This window comes from Eublepharis macularius, chromosome 4 (assembly GCF_028583425.1).
Source record: "Eublepharis macularius isolate TG4126 chromosome 4, MPM_Emac_v1.0, whole genome shotgun sequence".
NCBI lineage: Eukaryota > Metazoa > Chordata > Lepidosauria > Squamata > Eublepharidae > Eublepharis > Eublepharis macularius.
The window spans coordinates 73589990-73616678 of NC_072793.1; the positions used below are offsets into that span (position 1 = coordinate 73589990).

Below are 26689 nucleotides of genomic sequence, written 5' to 3' on the forward strand. Positions count from 1 at the left end.
GAAATTGACTGAACTGGAAAAGAAAGGTGCTATTCTACCAGTACCTATGCATGAACCCCTTCAGGGTTTTTATTCCAGAATGTTTCTTGTGGATAAGAAGGATGGGGGTCTCAGGCCCATCTTGGATCTTCACGTGTAAGGGCAGATTCTTCCAGTATCCAGTACTACCCCTTGGCCTGTCTACAGCTCCTGTGGTTTTTACAAAGTGCATGTCTGTTGTGGTGGCACATCTAAGGAACCAGGGATGCTCTATTTACCCCTTTTTAGATGATTGGTTGGTTTCAGCTCCCTCCAGTGAGCTGTTGTAATAACATGTGAGTTTGGTTATTAATACCTGCCAGAAATTGGGTTTACTGGTCAACTTTAAAAAGTCTGTACTTATCCATCTCATAGGGCGCAGTTCATAGGGGCGATATTAGACAGAAAATTGAATAAGGGCTACCTGTCTCTGGAGAGGGCAAACAGAATCAAGGACATAATGAGACAATTTACCAGATGTCGATTCCAATCAGCTTTGTCTATTCAGACCCTACTAGGCCTGATGACCTCCACCACTGTAGTCACACCTATGGCTAGATTCTACATGTGTAAATTACAGTTGTGGTTTTTAGATATTCATGATTTTAAGGTACATGGCAAGGACAAGAAATACGCTATTCTTAGGGCAATTCTCAGAGCCCTTGAGTGGTGGAATAATTATGACCACCTATTTAAGGGCATAGACTTTGGGTCTCCACAGACAGAAGAGACTATAACTACGAATGCCTCAACAGTAGGCTGAGATGCTCGGTGTGGCCCCCTTAAGACTCATGGCATGTGGTCTAGAGATGAAAGGGAATTGCACATAAATGTCTTAGAACTGAGAGTGATCTGTTATGCCTGTCAGACTATGGCATTCCAGTTGGCTAGAGTCTGCCTTCCTCCCTTCTGCAAGAAGACAAGGTCCTTTCATTTCAAAAGCTTTTATTAGAAAGACAGCATTCAGGCCCAGGTGTCCACATTCCAGGACCAAGCAGATCCTGGCTGAGCAAAGCTTTGTTAGGAATGAGATACAAAACGAAAGTTGTTACACATCATACCCTCAGAGTCCAGCCTCCCCCCAGAGTTCACATAACAGGAAAGATGGATGAGCTTCTCAGTGGGAACGCTGGCCAGCCAAGGTCGGCTGAGAAGAGAACAGATAAGATGCAGTATCCTCTCCCATGGAATCGGCTTCTGGCATCCCACGGGCCTAGAGAGAGAGGAAGACTAAACAACTACAGAAATAAGTATGGTGTTACTCAGGTTGCATTTCTCTGGAATAACAGACTCTGACAATGCCCTTATCACTTTCTCAGATATCTTGAAGAGGGTCCAGGTTCTGACTAACAATCCCACTGCCATGTTTTATTTAAACAAGAAGGGAGGCACCACTTCCAGAGTATTATGCGAAGAGGCCATTCTCATCTGTGACTGGGCTCTAGAGAGAAGAATTACCCTTCAAGCAGTACACATCCCAAGGACTGAAAATGCAGTTGCAGACAAGCTGAGCAGACTGCACACTCAGAACCACGAGTGGACACTAGACGACAGATATCTGGAAAGAGTGTTTCAGGAATGGGGACATCTCAAGATAGATCTGTTTGCAAGGGAAGGGAATCAGAAAGCAACAAGATTTTGCTGAAGGGGAGATGGGGGCAAAAACTCTCTTGGAGATGCTTTTCAGCTGACTTAGAGAGGAAACCTCTTTTACTCCTTTCCCTCTATTTCCTTGACTGCCAGAACTGTCAGCAAGATACAGAGAGACAGACCAGACATAATCCTAATAACACCTTACTGGCCCAGGCAACCCTGGTTCCAGCATGTACTGCATGTCTCCAAAGGTTCTCTATTTCACTTCGGATCGGAACTATACCTGCTCAGCCATATGGGGGTATGGTATCACGACCTAACCAGACTTAAACTAACAGCTTAGCTCATACTGGGACAGGACAACGCTCAAACAGCCTAACAGACAGGAAAACGCTAGGAAATCCTATGATTTTAAGTGGGATAGATTTGCCAGATGGGCAACTCTAAAAAGGATAGATCCCTTTGAATGCACACTATCTCAAATTTTAGAATTATTAGTAATTCTCAAAGATGAGGGCCTATCCAGTTCATCAGTTAAGGTATATTTAGCAGCCATTTCCGCTTTCCACTCCACAATTTTCCACAATTGCAGAATCTCTTTCCACCAATCAAGCAAATTGTAGCTCATGGTCACTTCAGTTAGTGTTAGCCAAACTTATGTCCTTTTGAGCCCCTAACTAGTTGCTCTCTGAAATTTTTATCTTTGTAAGTTTCCTTTTTGGTAGCCATTACATCTACTAGAAGGATGAGTGAGACGGCGGCCCTCAGATCTGACCCTCCTTTTCAAGGGTCAAGTGGTACTTCATCCATGTGCTAGGATCAGACCTCAAGTTGCTACATCTTTCCACCTATCTTAGGACATAGTGCTCCCTGTGTTTTTTCCATCTCCTTCCAGTGATTAAGAAAAGGCACTACACGTGCTTGATGTATGCAGGGCGTAATTGTTTTGCTTAAATCGTACATCATCATTTAGAAAGGACAAACAACTGTTGGTTTTTTATGAGGGGCCCAGGAAGGGTAAAGGGGCTACAACTCAGTCTATAGCTAGATGGGTTACACTTCCAATTAAGGATTGTTACATAGTAGCACACTTATCTTGTCCGTTGGAAGTGAAAGCACACTTAACGAGATTTCAGGCTTCTTCTGCAGCTTGGATGAGAGGAGTGCCTCTCCATGACATCTGCAGTGCAGCGACCTGGTCGTCTGCAGACACTTTAGCGAAACATTATGCTCTGGAGGTGATGGAGAGAAGAGAGGCAGCAGTGGGACAGGTGGTCTTCTACTCCCTCTTTCAGCAAGAGCACATCCACCTCCAGGTAAGAAGCTTGTTAGTCTCCCATGTGGCACTGCACAGAAGATGGACAATGAAAACAGAGTTGAACTTACCATAACTGCTGTTCATTGACCTCTTCTGTGCAGGCACACATACCCTCCCTCCTGCCCCACTGTACCTGAACTATACGTACCTTGGGCCGGCAACGCAGGAGAACTGAGGGTGGAGGGGTTGCTGCCACCTGGCAGCATGTTTGGCAGGAAACATCACGCATGCGCACTGGGTAGGCAGGTGCCCCCTGGTGGATTTTATCTTTAAAACCGTGTGTATCGGCAGGCCTGCGCGTGCGCAGTCCCATATGTGCCTGCACAGAAGATGTCAGTGAACAACAGTTGCGGTAAATGCAACTCTATTTTCTTCTGGTTCATGATTTAATTACATAAATGTAATTAAATTTAAACTTAGCATTGCAAACCTGTTCTTTACATGGTCTTTAAATTCTTCAGGAGTATTAGTTAGATTGTACTTTGGCACTATGATTCTTTTAGTGTTTGTCATCGGCTTTATTCTGATTTTTGATATTAGCAACTCATGATCTGTATCACAATCAGCCCCGGTCTTGTTTTAGCAGAGAGGGCTTCTCCAGCTTCTGCTTCCAATTATGTAATCTATTTTGTTCCTGTATTGGTCACTCCATCCAGAGGATTAATGTTCAGGTTTGGTCCAGTCTTGGGAAATGGTGGAAGAAGCAACCTTTCCAGGATATCCTTTTTTCACTGAGAAGAATGGATGCTCACAGTGACTTGTTCCCCCCCCCCCCTGGTTTTCAGACCTTTCGTTTTTACAAAACGCTATGGCCCAGTATTTCTCAATTCTAGTAATCCCCTCTCAGCATAGAGTTTTTATGCTGGCTAGAATATATTCCCCTCAGCCGTGGTCACCGGCAGATATAAGGGCAAGACTGCAGGTGCCACTGCCGGGAACCCGATTCTATTCAGCATTTAGTTCTACACTGCCCATTGTTTACCCAGCCGTGCTCACGATTGATCAGTCCCCTTTTTCAAACCTCTGAGATAGTGACTACTAGAGGTGTGGAATTTTTGTTAGTGGACAGACTTCATGAAATTACTGAGCAGGTGGCAGAGTTTCTGGCAAACGTGTTGAGGGTGAAAGAAAGGGAAAAATCAGAAAAGGGAAAAGGAAGGGAGAGGAAGGGGGGAAACAGGAGGGAGAAGGCTGATTGTGACGCCTGATATTATTATCGGGTTTCCGGGGGTGGGGGTGTTGATTATTAGCTCCTAGCATCACAATTACCTGTAACCCACTCTGCACTCATGCTGACAAACTGGCAAATTGTATTGTATTGTCTTTTTCTTTTTTCAATGCATGCACTATGCCAATTAAGGTTATTGGAAATTGGAATTGGAGTGCCAGCATTCATTTTGCATCATCTGTTCTAATTTTTGAATTCTGCTTTTTCTTGGCACCAAATATTGAGCGTTTTATTTTTAGTGTCTAGGTAGTTGCAGTTAGATGTGGAGAAGTGTTCTTCTCATCTTCATTTGTCACCTGTCCTGCCTATCCAAGTGCACTTTGATCTCCAGGAGGATACCAAGAGTGTTTATGTCAGGTCCAGAGGGAGGATCTGTCAAAGATTAGACACTTAGTGATATAAAAGTGTCAAGGAACAATTATCTGGTGTAAGAAAAGCCATGTGCTCTGAGAACAGAAAGCGTCAAGCTTCAAAGGTGTTGGAGCATTTTAAGAAAGACATTTAAAAGCAGTCCTTTTCAGCTGGCAATGAAAGCTCGCACACATTTCTTTAAATCCTCCTAACTTGATTCGACTCAGTTTCCAGTAGCTTTGGGTGGATCTGCTTATTCACCCTGCCAGATGGAGATACTCTGTTATAATGGCAACCGCTTTCAGAGAACGGAAGGGCAGGGAAACGAGTCAGCTACACTTGGCAGTGTCAAAAAAAATATCAGTTTTCTCCTAGACTTCATCCTCTTAGCTCTGGTTTGCATGTTACTTTTGAAATGCTCTGAACTGAATAGATTTGCATGAAAGGTCACCTGAAACGGAACACATGGTTTTATTGTCTCCTTTGCTGACATCCCACGTTTTCTAAGCCTTCATAAGACTGACACAGAAGCTTTTGTCAGTACTCACTTCTAGTAAGAGGTAGAACATTTCTGCAAAAAGGAAACATGTTGATGATTCATTTGTTTAAAAATTTAAAGCAATGACTAAGTGAAACTTAGAAATAAATGAGAAAAAAATCCTACCTCCCCCCCCCCCCAACCAACATATTAGGGTTGCATATTGCATTTTGAAGTGAAATTTTGGCACAGCTGTCTTTACATTAGTTAATGAAACAGCTTTAAGGGAAAAAATAAAGATTTTTTACTAATACCTTCCTGACAACAAAAAATCAAAATAAAGAAATGAAATAAAGAAATTTAAAAAGAGACGTCTGGCCTGAAATAAGAACTCATATCTGTTATTTAGTATTAAAGAAATGCATAACTGTGCTATGACTGTATACTTTAAAGGGGTTTCTGGGATTTGCAGGGAGGGAAAGTGCAGGAAGAACGACTTGGCTGGCCGTGACATCTTGCCGAGTGCTTGCTTTTCCTTCCTGTTTTGGGGTTGGGTGTGGTCAGAAGTGCAGGCCTTTGGGCAGGAGCCAGAGGGTTCTTCGGCTCTTAGCTGGTACCTTTAGATGAGCCAGCTCCTGAATCCCAGACAAGCTCATGACACAGTTTGTTTCTTTTGTTGGTTAGTTGTTTTATCTATATTGTGTTTCTTTATTTTTTCTGTTATGAGCTCCTTCGGGTCCTTTTGCGGAGAAAAAAAGATACAGATATTTAAATGAATAAATTGTGAGAGCATTCTGGTTATTGGATTTTATAGAGCTGAATTAGATGGAGTTTTGATCCATTAAAAGGAAGAGAGGGCATAATGGAATTTTCAGTGTTTGTAAGTGGGATTATACTCCATTGATCTCCCTATGCGATACGAATATTTATTTATTTATACCCCTGCTTTTTCTCCCCAATGGGGGACCAAAGCAGCATATGCCATTATCTTCTCCATTTTAGCTTCACAGCAAGCCTGTGAGGCAGGCTAGGTTGAGAGAGGGTGACTGGCCCAAGGTCACCGAGCAAGCAGAGTGAGGATTCAAACCTGGATCTCTGAGATCATAGTCCAACTCTCTAACCACTACACAACACTGGCTTTCAGTATGCATTCAGACCTCTTGTTCTGTACGGGGCAAGGGAGAGGAGCAAAAGAATGACTAAATTCTGTTTTAGATATCTCCAAGTTAAGTTTTGTAGCCAGAATGAATAGTATAAGTCTATAGAAATATCAAGTGTTTGCATGATGTATTATAAATATAAGATACTGGATTTGACTCTTCTGCTTGCAGTCCCAGATGTAAGATTATAAAAAGACTCCCAAGAGAACAAACTTAGACAATAAATAAATAATCTTTAATTTACTAGTTTAGCAGTGATACAGAGGACAAACAATTCATAGGTTGCATAGTAAACATATGCTTCTTTGGCTTTGATTCTTCTAGAAGAAAAAAATGCAAGAGTTCCAGCATTGAGTAACTGTTTTTAAACGAAAATGTAACTCATAGACTTCTGTCTCCATGGGTTACCTTAGGGCAGGGATCCCAACCATTTTCAGCCTGCAGGCACCTTTAGAATTCTGACACGGGGTTGTGGGTGTAATCGCAAAATGTCTAACACGAGAGGTGGGGCCAGCCACAAAATATCAGGGAGTGAGGTTATGCTTAATTCTGATAAGGAGCTTTTCAACATTTCAGGCAGAAACTCTGTTTATTGGAATGCATTTAAATATTTTTTTCATACACACAAAATAAGTATAGCTAAGAAACCTTCTGGCAGTCTCCATCTTCATTTTGCATGTAATCCACTTATGCAAAGAGAATAGTGCTTTCCCCCCTGGTTTATCCACTTTACATGAGCAGTTCTTTCACGAGTCCAGCCGTTTTTAACTTGCACCATTATTGTAACAATGACAGTGCTGAATGGCTGGTGAAAGCTCCTTGCATATATGTACAGTAAGAGAGAGATGCTGGCCAGATTTTGATAGATGCATAACTTGATGTTATGATATTATTATCAATATCCACCTGAAGTATAAAAAGGCATTAAAACTGGGAAGATCTGATGACTTCAATGCAAGTTCAGGTTAGGTACATGAAGTGTTTTAGCCATGCAGCCCAATTTGTGTTTAGTCAGAAGCAAGTTTAACTGCTCTTAGACTATCACTCCACCATTTGCATAGATAAAATACTTTACATAAAGCCACAGTCTGTATTATACCATAAACATGAGTCACCTGGATACCTGGCCGCCTGGATGGCTGGCCACCCACTTTCTAGAAATACTTGATGGTGCCACAGAATCCATAAGAACCACAGTGGGGACTCTTGCCTTAGGAAATACATCTCCACTGTTTGATCTGACTCTTTTAATATTGTCCTATAAAAGTGGGAGGGCAGTGTCCAGCCTCCCAGTGGAACAGGAGGCAGTTCCAGCTCACAAGAAACTCCTCCATTATGCAAGAGCCCCTCCCTTTCAGATTAGCCCTTTCTCATGCTTTGAAAGCAGGGTCTAGGTGAGGTTACTCTGAGCTGAGCAGTTAGCCTGAATTGGCTATTTATTTATTACATTTATATGCCACCTTCCCCAGGGGTCATTTCATAGAAAAAGAGCTGCAGGAACTCAATAGCATAATTCATTAGCATATGCCACACCTCTTGATTGGGCCAAAATGGCCGGGATTTGGCTGCTGCCAGACAGGAGAGTCCCCCCCCCCCCGGCAGTGGGCTGATCAGGGCTGTTTTGGCCCCAATCCAGGATGAAACAGGCCCAAAATGGCTAAAAATGGCCATTTGGGCATGTTTTGGCCTGGATTGGGCCCCAAATGGCCCAGATCAGGTCAGTGCTGGGCAGGGAAGGTGTCCCCCGCCAGGCACCAACCCAATCCTGGTGGTTTTGGTCCTGGTCCTGGCCAAAAAGGGCCCCAAATGGCCAAAAATGGCCATTTGGGCCCTGTTTGGGCCCGGATCAGGGCCGAAACTAGGTCAGCCAAGACTAGGTCAGTGCCAGGCAGGGGAGGGTTCCCCCACCTGTCACCGACCTGATCCGGCTGTTCTGGCCCCGATCCTAGCAGGAATGGGGCCAAAACGGCCTAAAAGGGCAATTTTGGCCTGGATCAGGACTGAAATGGCCGGGACCAGGTTGGTGCCAGGTGGAGGAGGCTTCCCCCACCTGGCACCAACCCGATCCCAGCCATTTTGGCCCCAATTTGGGCCCCTTTGCCCCCCAAAATGGCCAAAAATAACCATTTTGGGCCCATTTTGGCCCGGATCGGGGCCAAAATGGCCACGACCAGGTTGGTGCTGGGTGGGGGAGGCTACCCACCACCTGGCACCAACCCAATCTGGGCTGTTTCAGCCCTGATCCAGGCTGTTTCAGCCCTCATCCAGGCCAAAACGGGCCCAAGATGGCAAGAAATGGCCATTTGGGGCCCGTTTCAGCCCAGATCGGGGATGAAACAGCCAGGATTGGGTCGGTGCTGCGTGGGGGGAGGTTCCCCCACCCAGCACCAACCCGATCCAGGCCATTTTGGCCCGCATTTGGGCCACCTGACTTGGGGGAACTGTCAGAATGCCGTTCCGGTGTGCTCCCCCTTGAAGTGAGCCCTGACCTTCCCACCCAAAATATGTGGTGAAGAACAGTTACTAAATAACTTTTTAATGCATATGTAAATACAATAAAAACATAAATAAACACAACCAGGGAGGATGGCCAGTGTTACTAGGGACATTCCAAATGAACCAAAATCATTAATCTTCTGTGTTTTGTTCTTTTTTGTTTAGTTCTGTCCTTCCCCAAAGATCTTTTAACTAGGGTTTTGTGGCCATCCCCCCCAAACAGGCCAGAGATGCCAGCAGAGCACAGTTGGACCATCAAAGCAGGGAAGGGCTGCAAGCTGTTAAGCCCTTCATTCCTCCTGATGGTTCAAGGAGCAGCCTCTAGCAGGCTGAGGCTAAACCAAGGTATACCTGATCATGCACTCTGCTTCCCAATAAAAATAAATCCCACAAAGGGAGCAAAAAGTATAGTGTGAGGTCCCTTCCTTGGAGTAGCTCAAAACATTGGAGCTCAAGCTCATCCCAAAGAGTCCACCTAACATGCAAATTTGCATGTCAATAAGGAGAAGAAAAAACAAGCCTGGTATCTCAGGAGTTTGTTATCCTAAACTAATGGGTAGGGGGAGTATGTGCATATTTATTACCGAATGCCTTGATCCTGTGTGTGTTTAGTCAGTTTTAATACAGGACAATCAGATCTTGCTTCTTTCTGTTCTTACATATATTACCACGGTCCCCAGCTCCCTCTGCCTATCAGTATATTCTTCTTATCCGTGATTGTGCAGTTTCATTTCACTGACAGAGAAAAATTGAAGCATTAATAATCCCTTCATTATCACTTTATGCAAGGTTCTTTGGTAGCTCCTGCTGAACAGGTAGTTTTTGTTGTTGACCCCTCAGCTGAGCTTGGTAATTATTTCCTATTTGCATTTTGGGCACAGTCCCTGACAACTGCTACTTGCCATCTGTCAGAAGAAACCCAGGATGGGTGGCATTCTATTTGTTTTATCTCTAAGGTAGTGCGGATAATCTTTCCTGTGCAAAAGGGCACTGTGTAGGCTGTTGTTCTAGCAAAAGCCATAAACAATTTAATAATGATATTAATACTGTTTGTGACGCAAATGGGTTGGAGTGGGGAGGAAGTACAGATGCATTTATTTCAGTAGCTTGGATACTGTGCTTCAGCTAGAGAGTTTCTTGCTCTGCGTTCATCTCAGTAGTGTTGCAGCACAAGAGATCTTTCCAGTCGCTCTTTTAAAGTATTTCCCCCAGATGTTGCTCCAATACAAACACAATTGGCTCCATCAGTATCTTTCTATATATATGCAGTAAAATTACAGCTTTGGCCACTAGACAAGAAAACTCAATCAAAGCTGTTTACTGTTGGCAAAAGCTTGTAACCTCAAAATGTAGTAAGATTTAAAAGTGATTTCACTGTGTCTTTTCAACATATTCTCTTTTCTTGCTGGGATAGCGTTACCCAAATCAGTCCCTGTGCCAAGCTTGTCACATAAGAGCATCCTTTCCATGTGTATGGCCAGAACACAAGTCCAGGGACAAAAAAGAATCTTTTATATAGTCTGATATATACATAACACCCAAGTTTGACCCAATAAATCTTAGCTAAAGTAAAGATGGAAGGGGTGTCAGGCACTTAACCAGCAAGTAACTTTATTACCCTGATTAAGATAGAGACTAGAAATTGAAAAATTAGATTAAAAGAGAAACAAAAGAGCAAGCAAAAATATAACGCCCCCGCCGCAAAAAAAGAATCAGTTACTTTGCACAAACCTAATGTGTAGCTGTGATACTTTAAGCTAGATACCAATTAAAGCTATTACGGTCCTTCAACTTGACTAGTCAGGTCAAACCAAACGAGAGAAAGGAGATGGATGACAGTTTGCCCAAATTGGAATGAAAAGATGCGATGGAATAAATGGGGATAGAACTTGGAAAGAAATCCCTAACCATGATGTAATGATGAAAGGCTGGCACATGGTAAAGCTAGCCAGTCCTGGATGCACAGTGGAGAAGCTGACAGAAGGTAAATGGGGAAACAGGAACTAAAGGATTAAACTTGAGAAGTGAAGCAGAATAGGAGACAAGAAATCCCATATCCCTCATCTGTCTTGAAGAAGAAGATTCCAGTGATTTCATGCTCATGATCAGGGAAGATGGTTCCAGAGGGGAGCCAGCTACAAAGATTAAGGGCTTAGGAAGTTATTTTTATGCATCTGCTTTGACCTGGGTGCCAGCTTCCAATGGTGAAAGTCTACTGTTGATAATTTTGGTGCAGAGCTAGGGTCTGTGCTGGCATTGGACTGAAACTTCAGAACCTAGTTGCACATTAGTGAGCTTTAGGTTGTGCTCTGATAGATTCACATCCAAGATCTGGGACCCTATTGGAATCCAAGCAGTGATAGGACACTGTAATCTTAAAACATAAGGGGCACTTTGAATATACATAGGAAATGAATCTAGGACAGGGGAGGATAGTAGTCAGGAGGTGTCGTTCTTGGATTTATGATTGTAACATCCAGATTGTCTTCGCAAAGGAAATTTAGTAGCTTTGATTAGTTGTGGTTTATGGCCAGAAGGGAGTGACGACTTCTTGCTTCAATCATGAAACCTTCCTTTAATGTACAAACTAGATGCAATCCCCCTCATTCCTGATGTCTTAAAGCCAAGAGTTCTTGAAGTATATTTCCTTCACTTGTGACATCTTATGACCACAAGGTTTTAGGATTTCTCTCTCACATCTGTGGTCTTAGGGCAAGCCAAAAGCCCTTGAGGGCACACACTTTTACTGGTCTTAATGGGGGCTACCAGGCTATACAACAGTAGTCACATCAGTCATACCCACAACAAAAACCACATTATGACGGCCCAGTGCTGCTTTATGTACTGAAAGAGTCACATTCAAATCCAGAGTGTCTACATGAGAACTCCCCACATTATGCATTCCTCCTTCTTTGTGACACATAACTGTGCATATCGTTTTAATTATTTAGTTTGACTTGCAGTGAAGAGCTTCCAAACCCCCTTTTCTAAAAGGGCTTTTAGTAGATGCACAAATTCTGAGCTGTGAGATCCAAACTAGACATGACAGCAGCAGTTCTTACTCTTGGGTCTTCTCCAGTCACATGCAAGAAGCAAAAAGTTGTGATGAGTTATGGGAAGATGAACCCTTCCTCCAAGTGCTGCTTATTTACTATTCTTTCCCCAGCATTGTTTTTCTCCCTGCCAAACTACTTTCTGCATACACATACACAGGAATCTCCAGTATACATGGACTTGGATCTCATGGAAGAGTTTTGCTAATTCCTTCCTCCTGTTGCAGACTTCTGACACATCTCCCCAAGGTATTCCTGGGAATTCCCTGTCCTCAGGAACAGCATCTTGGGGTGAGGGGGTGTTTTGGCCTGCAGTGGGAGCAACAAATCACCACAGGATCATCAGAAAACGTTCCTAGGCTACACAGCAATAAATAACTGGTTTTGAAATATAAAATATTGCTAGCAATGTACCTTATTATAACCAGAGCACTAAGTCTGAAACAGAAAATCACTGTAACTTTAAAGGGAATCTTCCTTTAATGCACCCAGTGAGTAACCATGCACCAGGAGAAATATGTTAGGCCCTAAAAAGATGATATACAGTCAAATGGTTGGAAGTAGGGGTGTGCACCTAGAAAAATTCGGTTTTCCCGCTTCATGTTTACCTGAAGCATCCTCTTCCTCCACCATGGCAGCCATTTGAGGGGCGGGAAGGGCCGGAGCCAGCTCCTTCGCTGCGACAGCGGCCAGCTGGGTGGCAGGAAAGTGCAGAGCCAGCTCCTGTGGGGCCCACGCTGTCTTCTCTGCCACATTAGCGGCCAGCAGGGCGGCAGGGAAGCCCACAGGCAGCTCCTCTGCCACCGCCACAGCCAGCTGGGTGTCAGGGAAGCACAAAGGCTCCTCCAGGGCCTGCGCCGCCACCTCCGTGGCCGCAGCAGCGTGCAGGGCAGCAGAAAAGGCCCAGATCAGTTGCTTGGCGGGGATCTCCCCGCCAAAGAGCTGATCCGCGGGTTTAAATGCCTCATTCCATGCTGTAGCAGCACAGAAAAGGCGCATTTAACCCCCCGCCAGCTGGATCAGTTTTTTGGCGGGGATCTCCCCGCCAAACAGCTGATCCGCGGGTTTAAATGCCTCTTTCCATGCTGTAGCAGCACAGAAAAGGCGCATTTAAACCCCCACCAGCTGGATCAGTTGCTTGGCGGGGATCTCCCCGCCAAACAGCTGATCCACGGGTTTAAATGCCCCTTTCTGTGCTGCTGTAAAGCAGCACGGAAATGGGTATTTAAATTCCTTGACCCGAAGCGGTATGAATCGCTTCGGGAAGCTTTGATTCGGAAATCCAGAATCGTGAATCGGGTCGGATTCAGGTACTTTACCGGAATCCGAAACCCAAATCGTACACCCCTAGTTGGAAGTACCCGACTCACTTGGCTATCTACTTCTTGCTTCAAGTTGTTTCATTTGTCTTCAAGAAATTCATTTTTAAAAGGAGGATGGAGAAAACATGTCTAACCTTGATAGTTTGGTTCATATGCTTGGTGTCTTAGCAGTGAAGCAGCAGACCAAGACTAGTGGGGTAAAGAGTATATAACTGCACATAGTCGTCATTTAAAAATCAACATAATTCCTTCCCCTTCCCTGAAATATAAATTCTCATATTCAACTGAGAATATACAATCTCTCATATCTCTCAGTATCCTCCAGGAAATATCTCCTTGTGTTAATGTGGACATTCAGGCTGGAGCTACTGTTCTCTGTACCCGTAAGATCCGTGTTATGTAAATGGCTTAGAGAGGTGTCTACAGGAATAAGCCTTTTAGAATAACTCCTTATTACCTTTTGACTGATCATTAGCATCTGGAATAGGCTGATTTCTTATGGGTTATGTCTTAAATAATTACCTGACACTGAGCCATTAAAAAACAGTTAATGAATAGTGGGGGGATCCATGAGAAGTCAGTGGAGATACATACAGCTACCTGGGAAATGTGATCTCTTCCGTGGAAAATGACACTTAAGATTTTGCTGCCTGGGGGAGAAGTAGGGCCTGACAGAACAAATTACTAAGGGAGGGCTTTAATAAAATTGTTTAAAGTACTTCTTTGAAATAATTGTTGACAGCTATTTAACCACTGCAATGAGCTTTAATAAGTACATTTTTATTATTCCGATTCTTTAGAAACTGAGAGTCACTGATTCCTCTTTTCTTTTTAATGATACTAATTAGAGACCATAGTATAGTAAAGGAAAGATACTAATAAAGGTCTAGTGCTTTAGTGCAGTTTCATCCAGGAACCTCTGACTTGATGTCCAAACCAAAAATAAAATTAGCGAAGGTAGTTTAAGGATGAAGAAGAATTGGAAATAACGAGGTGGGATTTCCCCCCAAAAGAACATAGCTGTTTTAGAATAACAAATCTTCCATTGAGAGTTGATGGGGGGTTCATTTTCATAGGCGATTTCAAAATCTCATCCTGTGTAATGAAGGGGGGGCATTCTTTCCTCCATTAGAAAAATCTAAAGACCCTCCTTTATCACAACTCTTCAAGATCATGATAGTTTTATGTATTGAGAGCTTTATTTCAAGGGCCAACTGACACATTATTTCTGATAAAAGATTCATTGCCATGTCAAGAATATTTGTACATAATGTGTGTGACGAATTTGAAGACTCCTCCGCCCCCTAGAGATTTGCGAACAGGAGTGACTTTATAATTCTTGGCATTACAAAAAGTATACTTTTTCCCCTAACGCGCTCCTATAATAATTTAATTTCCCTTTGTTAAGGCATTTTTTTAAAGATTCAGCGGTATTGGATTGTGTTTGTTGCTATACAAGAATAAGTATTACATCATGACTCAGGTTTTGACCAGGGAGGAAATGTTGATGGTATTTCTTCAGCCACCTCAAATGGAAAGTAATGGAGATACAGCCCTTTCAGCATCCCTCACACCCTGAAAGCCAGTCACTGGGTTTGCATATAGAGAGCTTAATTACTTGGATGGAGATTTAAACCCAGGTCTTCCTGGTTCTAATCCAGCATTCTAACATCATACTTGCTGTCAAAACTGTATAGTAATAATGTTGTAAAAGTGATCGTGGTGGGTGATATCTTACTTGAAATGGCTTCACAGGACTACTCAGGCGTTTGCTCTGTTTTTTTCTTCTCCTATTGCAGTGTTCCATGCCTTCCTGCATCACAGCCTTCCATGTAACATGCGCCTTTGAACACAATCTGGATATGCGGACACTTTTAGCAGAGAACGATGAAGTGAAGTTCAAGTCATTTTGCCTTGAGCACAGCAGCAATGCCACTAAGCCACCAGATCAGGTACGGACAGAGGCAGATCAAGGCAAACTGGAGATGGAGAAGGTGACTCTGAGGAAACAAAAGCTCCAGCAGCTGGAGGAAGACTTTTATGATCTTGTGAAGCCCTCAGAGGTGGCTGAGAACCTTGATATGACCGAGTGGCTAGTTGATTTTGTCTATCAGTACTGGAAAATGAAGAGGAAAGCCAATTACAACAAGCCCTTGATGATGCCCAAAACAGATGAGGTGGACAATTTGGCTCAACAAGAACAGGATGTGCTGTACCGGCGCTTGAGGCTTTTCACACACCTCAGGCAGGATCTTGAAAGGGTGAGTAAAGTTACTAGTTCAGCAAACTTCTTTGCTACACTTCCAAGACTAACTTAACAGCTACCAGCAATTCTTTAGCTCCTTTGGCCAAGTCAAATTTCTCCAAAAAATTACTTTTTGCAATTCCCAGGTATCACTTCAGTTGTGATGATTAATTTCCATATGTATTTTTGTTACTAAAACAATCACAAATATTATAAAGAATGGTAGCATTCAGCCTCTCACACTGTTTCATCTTTCCTGTAGCTAAATGAGTGGATTTGTTTTTCTTTTTATGGCTATCAGGTCCCAGCTTGGGTTGAGTGAGTGGGCCACTGTTGAGTGGCAGGGCTGCCAAGGTCTAAGGTGGCCAGGGCTGCTGCCTTTGCTGTTTGAGGGGAGGAGTGGTCCTCCGCCTGACATACTGGTCATTCACCTGGGTGGTAATGACCTTGGGCTTGTCAAGGGTCAGGCCCTTATTTTGCAGGCGCAGGCTGACTTGCAATGGATCAGCAAGCAATGGCCTGGCATCTTAATTATTTGGTTGGAGATGCTTCAGCACTGGGTGTGGTGTGAAGCTTTGAACCCCAAAGGGATAGAAGGGGCTAGGCGCAGGGCCAATAGGGCCCTTTCGGTAGCTTTGGGGAAGGGGCTGGGCATCTATTTTCACCCCAGGATTAAGGCCCGTGTGGCTGACCTCTACAGAGGTGATGTGGTCCACTTATCGGTGGCAGGCAACAACATATTTTTAGATGATCTGAGGCAAGGGCTACGTCTTGCGTTAAGTCACCTGTGGGGCGCGAAGGCCTGAGCAGAGGCTCAGCCTTGGCGTTGGCAGGATTTAGTTGGGGGGATGTTAGCGGGATGGTGAGTACCCTTGGCACATCCCCATTGGTGGGGATATTGGAGGCCTGTCAGGATCAGCTGGCATGCTTGGCGGCAGCCAGTTGAGAGGGCAGGCTGCCTGGTGGGATCTCCTGGACAAGTCCTTCCCTCATGCTCTGGTTAGGCCCTTGCCAGGTTTCAGTTGTTGCAGTTCATGTTGTTGCCATAAATAAAAAGTGGCCCTTTATTACCCAAGCCTTGTGTCTGCCTCTTTATTTCGATGGGGGGGGGGCAAGCCAGCCCCCACGAGGCCAGGGGCTGCATTTGCCGCCGCAGACAATAAGCAGCAGCGTTTCCCCTGGCTTTGTAGGGCCACGTGGGAAGGGGGCAGGGCTAGGCGTCCTATCAGCACATCCCGGCCCCCTTTCCTGCACTTGCTGCCTCATGCTCGGTCCACCCGCCCGCCCAGTGGCAGTGCAGGTTTTTGACCGGTCGCCTTATGGGGGCCAGGTAGGAATTTTTTCTTTTTTCCCTGATTGGCCTTAGGAACTAAGTTTTTCACCTACTTTGTACTGCTTGCTGGAGCTGTGGCTATTGGCTATGGTGGTGCTGTGTCACTGGCAGGATTTAGTTGAGGGGATGTTAGCGGGATGGTGAGTACCCTTGGCACATCCCCATTGGTGGGGATATTGGGGGCCTGTCAGGATTGGCTGGCGTGCTTAGCAGTGGCCATTTGAGAGGGCAGGCTGCCTGGTGGGAGCCCCTGAAAAAGTCCTGCCCTCATGCTCCGCGGCGGGCGTGCTTGGAGCTTTAAGGGGGAAACCATCCGCCAGGCCAGCTGGATCCCAGCCATGCAGTTGAACGGCTCGCATCCGGGGCAGCAGGTCTCTCCCAGACAGGTCAAGGCGGGGACCAGGGTAGTGACCCCAGGGCTTGACCTGTACCGCTGGTTAGGCCCTTGCCAGGTTTCAGTTGTTGCAGTTCATGTTGTTGCCATAAATAAAAAGTGGCCCTTTATTACCCAAGCCTTGTGTCTGCCTCTTTATTTCGACCGGGGTGTGTGTGAGTGGATTTGTTTTTCTTTTTAAACATGACAACCTGCTGTCCATTGCAGGGCAGTAGAACTGAGTCCAGTCCATGGTGAGAGATATGTCTTTCAGTAAATATCTACTGGCATGGCTAGAGGGCTCAGCAGAAAAGTCAAAGACCAAATGCTCATAGAGTGCCCAACAGCTCCATATGAAATAAAGGCACCCCCACACAAACGTTTGGCTTTTCCTGAAAAAATTGAAAGGACTTTGGTAGGATGGTGTAGAACAACCTGTTTTCTCTTCTAAAGCTGTTCTGTGTTTCTTTTTTGTTACTAGTTTTTGTAGCAGAGATGAGTTTGTAGGTGAAGCTAGGGATTGCTTTGACATCATCTTTTTAAAGGATCAGTGGATGTTTGTGAAGACACTCACAATAACAAATTACCATGACAGAGTGTCATCTACTTTCTTTCCTCTTGGTTTTCCCCTGCTGTGTCTAGTGCAAGCTGTGCTGCAAGACAATAAAAGGAGATTTATTAGAGTCCTGCTCTCTCAAGTGCCGTGCTCCCAGCCCTCTTGAATTCTTGTAAATTTCTCTTTTATGAGCTGTACACATACAAAATCCACTGGCAGAACCAACCATGAAGCTCCAGAAGTATAAGCAACAGGAACAGACATGGTACCACAATAAACAACTCCAGAGGCAGAAGAGGAAAAACAAATTGCCGGGTGAAATTAATACCCAGATTTGTGCAGGAAAGAGGACTGGACAGCCATTTTAAAAGCGAAGTCAGTGGGAAAGAAAAGTACAAAGAAGCAGAAAAAGGATACAAGTAGGAAATGTGGGAAGTTGTTACAAGTGCCATGCTTTTGTCTTAATTGTACCAGTCTCAAGGCCAAGGTTTGCAAGGTTTATCCAGTGCTCGAGAGGTTCTAATAAGCTGCAAAAGGCTAGAGTGAGCCATGAGAGATTGGTAGAGATGAAGAATCAAAGCATGTTATAAAAATTTACCAATTGTATTTGCTCTTTCACCCATGATTTATGTATATTTGTATTAAAATGTACAGTGTGACTTTCTTCTGAAAAAAGTACTCAGCAATGCTTAGTTTTATATGCAGCACCATCAAATGTGGGTGGTGCCTTACCAAGCTTCATAATAAAGTCCCATCACCATCTTTTCTATCTTAAATAGGGCTAGGACTTTCAGCACTTTAGATAGAACTATACTGTACTGTTGGAAATACTACATATATAGGTGATGAGGATACTAGTGTTCAGGACTTCACGAGTAAAGCTTTCTTCAAAAAATGTTCTTGCTGCATCTGTAGTGGACTTCGGACCTTCCAATATATTTAGTATCTTCGGTACCAGCTGTTGTAACATTTTATGCAACATTCTTAACAACATGTATCTTGACCAAAACAACACAAAAATGTGATACACTTTAGGACAGTTCATGATGTGAAGCATTGTTATGTGTATCCATCCTGTTACAAATTATCATGCCTATTTGAAAAGAAATATTTCAATGACATTTGAAATTAATAACAGCCATGTACTGGTTAGTCAGCATTTTATCTCTTTTCCTAGTCTGGACAGACAACCAAGTTGGTAGGGTATTGCTCCCTTTCTTGCAGACTCCCAACACATATAAGTAAACAGGGCATGTTGGATTGTCTAAAATCCAACTATACAAAAAATACCCTACTATCATAAAGAGCAAGAGGTCATCACTAGGAGTGTACACCAAAAAAATCTGGGTGATCTGGATCTGGTTTCACAGATACCAAGAAAATTCGGTATCCCTGAAATCCAGATCACATTCTCTAATCGGGTTAGAGAATCACAAATTTATTTGACCGTTATTCCCTATCAGGAAAACTATCTGGACAGCTGGTGGGGGGCATCATTTTTCAAGCAAACTCCACCATATTTGCAGGGAACCTACTCTTTCCTGTCCACTAAAGAGCCCCCAAGATTCAAAAAGATTGGATCTCAGGATCCAGTTCTGTGGGACCCTGAACAGGCTGCACCCAACCACTCTTGAAGGAAACCTTCCAAGGCTTTCCAGACAAAGAGAAACCTTAAACAAAGGCAACCCCTGGCCAAATCCAAGTCCCACTCACATGGTCCCTCAGTCTTTAATTTCTGTGATCCTTTATCCCTGTAACAATGTGAAGAGATTGCTCTAAACTAAGATTCTAACTTCTAAGATTCTAAATTTCTTTCTGAAACTCTTTGTCTTCTGTCCCAGTTACTTGTACAACTCTAAAAGTAGATTGTTTATTAGTCTGCTTTGGTTGTTTGTTCGGAGCTTTGAAAAACTATGTTGAGAAATCCCTTTCCAATACTTATTCCTATATACGTTTAGAGAATCGGGATGAATTGGCTACATTGTGGCATTTGTCCTGTTGTTTCCACCATAAAACTTAAGACTGAATAAGCTGCTTATTAAAAGGCTACATTCCCAGTTATGAAGCTACTTGTGTCCTTCATTTCTCCCAGGGTTTCTCTCCTTCTATCCCAGTAACATTACTTAAGACAAGTTTTAGGTAGATTAGTTCCATTTAAGGGAATAATTTGTGGGCCTTGCTGTCTGAGTAGATGAAGACTGCTTGTAATCTTTAGCAAGTCCAGATCCCCCCCCACACACACACACAAAGAAGTGTGTATATTGCTCAACTGCTGATGGTGGGGAGTCTCTTCCAGAATTTCTGTTGCTACTTAGTCCTAGGAGGCTTTTATGGCAGTACTAGAACATGAACTCTCCATTGCCCAAGGTGAAGGAATGAAAAGATTACTAAAGAAGGGAAGGGGGATTTCAGAGAAGCTGATGAATAGAACTACTGTTTTCAATGGTGATGTCACTTGAGTCAAAAGCAGTGAAGACAGATGAATTTCTAGGCTGCTTGACACATTAAAAACTGGGTTTGAATGATCTTAAAGAACCCAGTGAAAATGCCAATGTGATGCAGCAGAGGTGAAAAGGTCAGATTTTACACAAGGGACTGAAAATAAAACATCCAGTATTGCAGTGCTCTTGTTGTATAGATAGATGTGTGATGTAGGGGTGTGCGCTTTGGATTCCCGGTTCAGAAAAAAAACCCGAACCGGGCCCAATTTGTAAAGATTCGGTATTTCCTAATTGGGGCCAATACGATGGCTGTGATTCGGAAATACCAAATCAAAGCTTTCCGAAGCAAATCAGATTGCTTCAGAAAGCTTCAGGGCCTTAAAGGGTACCCGCCCTCCCACCACCACCCCACTTACCTGGAGCAGTCTTCTGGTGGTGGCGCAGGTGCCGGAGCTCTCTGCCACCCTGCCAGCCACTGCAAAGGCCTCCGTGACGGCAGTGCTGGCTGCCACCCACTGCAGAGGCCTCCGTGGCCCAGGCACCAGAACTCACTACCGCTGTGCTGGACGCCGCAGAGGCCTCTGGCCACCGCAGAGGTTTGCTGGCCGCCATAGAGGCCTCTGCAGCAGCGCGGGCAGCACAGGCGCCTGCGCTTGCTGCTGCCCTGCCAGCCACCGCGGAGGCCTCCGTGGCAGTGCGGGCGGCGCAGGCACCAGCGCTCGCTGCTGGCCACCTCAGAGGCCTCCATGGCGGTGCAGGCAGCACAGGCACCAGCTGCAGCCTTCCCCGCTGCCCTGTTGGCCGCGGTGGCAGCAACAGAAGACCTGCTGCAGTAAGTGGGTTTGGGGAAGAGGGCTCAGGGGGGAGGTCTTCAGTATGCTCCAAATCATTTCGAAGCATACTGAAGCGATTTCCAAATACCTGAACCCGAAGCGGCTTGCCACTTTGGGTTTTGGGGTATTCTGGATTGTTTTCCCACTTTGGGTAAATCCGAAGTGGAAAAACTGAATCTTTCCCCGCTGCACACTTTCAACCATGACCATGGACTGGCCTAGGCTCCTGGTCTTGCCTGCTGCATTGCTTCCTAATGTCCTGCCTTTGTCAGAGAACCTTCCCCCCAGCTCTTTTTCTATTTCTGACTTTCTGACTTTTATCTACTGCTTCCTGGCCTCTTTTGCCTTGCATCATGAGCATATCTTTTGTTCATTATAAGCAGATTAGTCTCATAAGGAGGTCTTCCTCTTGCTATCCAACAACTGTTGATATGTCTTGACCATGTGCTACATCTACAATAGGGCTACTCCTCTTCACATGGCTCCTTCAACTGTCTTCTTTCTTCTCCCTTTGCAACTCTGATTCTGGTATGATGTAACATTATTACATAGTTTACATAATGATATTTTACAATTGTTATATGATAATGGCTTCTGGAACTGGATCGTAGGAAGGATTACAGATCTGGGTGCCTTTTTGCAAGAGACAAACGTAGACTTGACTGAATATTGGCTCCTTTATAGTAGACACTATTACATAATGCATGTAAAAATGTCACCATCTAGTGGGGAAATCCAAGATCCTCTGGGCTTCTGAACTGTTACCAAGTCGTCGTCATCATCATCATCGATTCCTATACTGCCCTTCAGGACTACTTATCCCCTCAGAGCGGTTTTAAAAGTATATTATTATTAATCCCACAACAACTGTCATCCTGTGAGGTGGGTGAGGCTGAAAGAGCTCCTAGAAGCTGTGACTGACCCAAGGTCACCCAGCTGGTTTTAAGCAGAGGAGTGGGTGGGGAGGTAAGGACCAACATAGGACAGATTCATCACAGTACTCTAACATTTATCTTGCTTTAATCCATGGTTCCAACTTAATCCTATAGAAAGTTTATTTTGTGAGATCTTCTGTCCAGATGTTCTCCCAGAGTGGGAAGGGACATTTCGTCCTTCTTTCAATATCACTAGAATACTCCCCATGTGGAGAAAGCACTTCTGGCCACCATCAAATTCAGCAGCACTTTCAAAGCTTTGAACATGTGTGATTAGATTACATCATTGATGAGAGTTCCAAGTCCCCCTCCCTTGCTGCCCAGCTTTCTAAACCTGTAATCATAGCAGGTTGTAACTTCCAATCATTTTGTGATTGGTCTCAGTACCCCATGGCAGCCATTTTCTAATTGGCCTCAGCTCAGATTTTGTGGTGGTGCACCTTCTCAAAATTCTGCAAGCACCTACAGGCTCAACAAAATTAGGGACAGCTCTAGAATTTTTAGTTATTAACAAAAGGAAGGGGGGAACCTTCCAAAGAAAGAGCCAATGCATTGCCTTGGGTGCTTCATGACTCATTAGCTGAAGAACAACCCTATTCTAAAAATTAATTTGCTTTAATTAACTTCCACAAAGGTTGATAATTTTGCAAGGTGTCTGAATAGGCAACTGTACTTAGCTTGGGGGAGCAATGCTAATGAAAGTAGTTCCTAAGCAGAGGGTAAAAAGCATTCTTTCTTCTTAGATGTCTGAAATAAAAAATTTAAAGATAATGCCAAACCCTTTAACATACATCTTGCCAAAGGCTGTCATTTTTCTTCTAAAGAGATTTCAGTTTGATGTTCACTTCAAACCAAAATAAAGAGATGAGCGCGTGTTAAAATATATATATCTAATTAATCATATTTTATACTTGTATCTTGGAGATACATGTATCTTTACATCTTTACATCTCAGAAACAAGTGCTTCCAAATTTTCTTGCAGTAGTACTAATATCTTTACATTATTAGATAATCTAGAATAAGTTTGCACTCAACAGCGTGTAGCATGATAGTACTGTTGCCAATCTCCAGGTGGGGCCAGGAGTTCTTCCAGAATCACAGTTGATCTCCACATTACAGAGATCACTTCTGCAGAAAATAGAAGCTTTGACAGGTGGACTCTGTGGTATGGGGTGGAGCTCTCTTCCTTCCCCAAACTCCTCCCTCTCCAAGCAACACCCCCAAATCTCCAGGAACTTCCCAAGATGAACTTGGCAACTCTAACAGAAAAGTTCATTTCTTCCAGAACAAGAGCCACAGCAAATTTATGCATATGCATATGAGAAGCTATTGCTTCTGATCAGGTTTTCCCTTTTTTGTGGTACAGCACTTTCTTTGGTTCCCCTCTTTTGTTTCACGGTTGGAGGGAGTGCACTGTAGAGAATTTTGGAGCATAAGCACATAAAACAGATCAAGGGTTCCTTAAAGAATATCACTGCCTGGTGATTAAAAGGAATGTTAGCTATATATTGATAAAGTGTGTAGGTTATCTTTAAATAACCAATCCAACCTTCTAAGATGTTGCAAACTTCTGTCACTGACTGGAACTCACTGTACACGCCTCAGCATCAACTTGTTTCTAGAACCCACCCCTCTTTCGAACACCACAAAATCCAATTACTCTTCTGTTAGTGCAACTCAACTGTAGAACATTTTCTGAATAAATAAATAAATACCACTTCCATCCAATCATCCACTTCTTTCCTTACCCTTTTTATATTTATGTTGTTCCTAGTCTCTGCCAGTTTTGTGTACTCTTTCATTATTTTCTTACCTTACCTTTTCGGTCACTTAGTATTCCACCCCTAATCAGCCAGTTCGGACTATGCGTGTCAGTCTCTGCTTTCTGTCTTGTGTTGCTAGAGCAGAAATTCTGAAGTTTCATGGGGAGCCCTCTGGTGGTTAGATACAGTTACAGGCACTGAAGTTAGGAAATGTAGGGTTAGTGACGTGTAATCATGGGTGGAGGTTTTCACCATTATTAGTGCAGAAATTCCCAGAAGAATAAACATTTTTCATAGCTGTATAATTGGTATAGATCTCCAATTACAAACATAATTATTAGGGCTGCTGTAGTGGACTACTGTGTAAGGGAACTGTTCATTTTGAAATATTTCCACTGGAGAAAATGGAATGATCACAGAACAGACAGCCATGGAAGCCCTGCCTACACAGCCCCTCCATGCATCAAGTGAATGCGATGAGAGGAGGACAAAGTGTGCTGCCTTCCCCTGCTTCTGTTCAATCACTGGCTCATGAACATGGCATGGCACCTAAACGTAGTGTAAATATCTGTGCATACATCCGTCCTCATTACTGGAGACACTGCTTTCCAAGCATTACCAGCCACAGGGAAGGCTCATACATGTTGACAAGTCTACAGGGCAGGGCCAGTGTGCTTGCTCCTGCCCTCTGCATGTTCAGTCAGTTCACAGAGGAGTCATGTGTAGAGGGTTTGATTTGTTCCTTAAATAGACAAGGTTTTATCCTGCTCCCAATAGCTTGCCTATTTCAAGTACATTTAAGAAACAAGAGTTAAGAAACAATTAAAGCCTCATACTATTGCTGAAAGATCTTAGCAGATCTTAGGTAAATTCAATACATAAAGCTTGTTCACATGAACAGATTATTTCTTGTGAATTAACTGGTCTCAAATCATTGTTCAGGCACACTGATAATCACATCCTAGAATCATAGAATAATAGAGTTGGAAGGGACCTCCAGGGTAATCTAGTCCAACCTGTAAACAATGCAAGAAATTTACAACTGCTCCCCACAACCCCAGTGACCTCTGTTTGATGCCCATAAGATGGCATCAAACAGAGGATCCCTGCAGGATCCCTTGCCAAACTGGCCTGGAGCAAATTGCTTCTGGGGCAACAGAAAACAATTCCACGCCATCCTCTATATGACAGCCCTTCAAGTACTTGAAGATGGTTATCATATCACCTCTCAGTTGTTTCCTCTCCTGGCTGAACATACCAAGCTCTTTCAACCTTTCCTTATAAGACTTGGTCTCCAGACCCCTCACCATCTTCGTTGCCCTTCTGTGGACATGTTCCAGCTTCTCCATATTCGTCTAAAATTGTGGTGCCCCAGATTGAAAATAATACTCTAGGTGAGATCTATCCAGAGCAGAGTAGAGCAATACCATCACTTTGTGTGATCTGGACATTATACTTCTATTGATAGAGCCCCAAATTGCATTTGCCTTTTTAGCTACCACATCACACTGCTGACTCATGTTCAGTGTGTGATCTGCTAAGACCTCTAGATCCTTTTCACACATCTGCAGTACTGCCAAGACAAGTCTCCCCCATCCTATAATTATACATTTGATTTTTTCCTACCTAAATGCAGAACTTCAGATTTATCTCTGTTGAAATTCATTTTATTTGTTATAACCCAGCTTTCCAGGATGTCAGGATCATCCTGTATCCTGACTCTGTTTTCTACCATATTTGCTACCCTCCATTTAGTATCATCTGCAAATTTAATAAGCATTCCCTTTATGCCTTCATCAAAATCATTTATAAAAATATTGAACAAAACAGCTCCCAGAACCAATCCCTGAGGAACTCCACTTGTCACTCTTCTCCAAGAGGATGAGGAACCATTAATAAGCACTCTTTGGGTGCGATCTGTCAACCAGTTACAGATCCACTTAACAGTAATATGATCCAAACCTCATTTTACCAACTTATCAAGAAGGATATTATGTTGAAACTTATCAAAACCCTTACTGAAATCAAGATAAACTATGTCTACAGCATTTCCCTGATCCAACAAGGTAGTATCTTTCTCAAAAAAAAAGAAATAAGGCTAGATTGACATGACTTGTTCTTGAAAAACCCATGCTGGCTCTTAGTAATCACAGTTATCCTTCCTAAATGCTCAAGGATTGACTGATGATTTTTTCTAAAGCTTTTCTAAGTATAGACATCAAGCTTATGGATCAGTAGTTACCCGGATCCTCCTTTTTCCCCTTCTTGAAGATGGGGACAACATTTGCCCACCTCCAGTCTTCTGATACCTCACCTGTTCTCTAAGAATTCTCAAAAATAATGGACAGGGGCACAGAAATTACATCCGCAAATTATTTTAGTACCTTTGGGTGCAATTCATTTGGTCCTGAGGACTTAGTTTCATTTAAAGAAACTAGGAATTGAGCAATGCTGCCCTCTCTTCATTGCCTGTTATTTCACTTTCCTGTCCCTGCTGTTGCTGAGCTTTAGCTTTTCTAACACTCTCCCTACAAGCACTGGTTATTTGTTTACATTCATCCTTGGTTATAAGGCCTTCCCTCCATTCCCTAAATGAGTCTTTTTTATTTCTCAACTCTTTAGAAAGCTGTTTATGGAGCTACCTTGGCTTCTTTAGGCTCCTCCCATTTTTCCTTCTCATAGGAAAGGATTTTTTTTATTGTGCCTTCAATATTTTGCTTTTAAGAAACTCCCGCTCCTCTTGAACTCCCTTCCCCTTAAGTATTTCCGACCATGGGATTCTACCTAGCATAACTTTAAGTATGTTAAAATTTGCTTTCTTGAAGTCCAACCTATATGTCTGATTACGTGCAGCTTTTTCCTTCCCCAAGACAGTGAATTCCAAAATTACATGGTTACTACTACCCAGGGTGCCCACTACTTTGACCTTGTCAGCCAGTTCTTCCCTGTTGGTGAGAATCAAGTCCAAGATAGCAGAACCCCTTATTTCCCTCTCCACTTTTTGTCAGCAAGACAAATCAGGAATTTATTTGACCTTTCATTTTTAGCAGAGTTAGACTTCCAACAGATATCCGGGTAATTGAAATCTCCCATGACCACTGTGTCCCCTCTCTTTGAGAACTTTGTAATTCGTTCCAAGAGTGTCTCATCCAAGTCCTCTGCCTGGCTTGGTAGTCTAAAGCAGACCCCCAC

At 43.5% G+C, this 26689-nt stretch overlaps 1 protein-coding gene across 4 annotated transcripts in view; it reads left to right on the plus strand.

Annotated features, from left to right (window-relative positions):
• Nucleotides 1–26689, plus strand: part of JADE2 (jade family PHD finger 2) — a 245191-nt gene that overhangs the window by 179433 nt on the left and 39069 nt on the right. For all 4 annotated transcript variants that reach the window (XM_054976016.1, XM_054976017.1, XM_054976015.1 and 1 more), the window contains exon 9: nt 14817–15278. In XM_054976016.1, coding sequence (XP_054831991.1) covers nt 14817–15278 — 462 coding nt within the window. The remainder of the gene's footprint in view (nt 1–14816; nt 15279–26689) is intronic.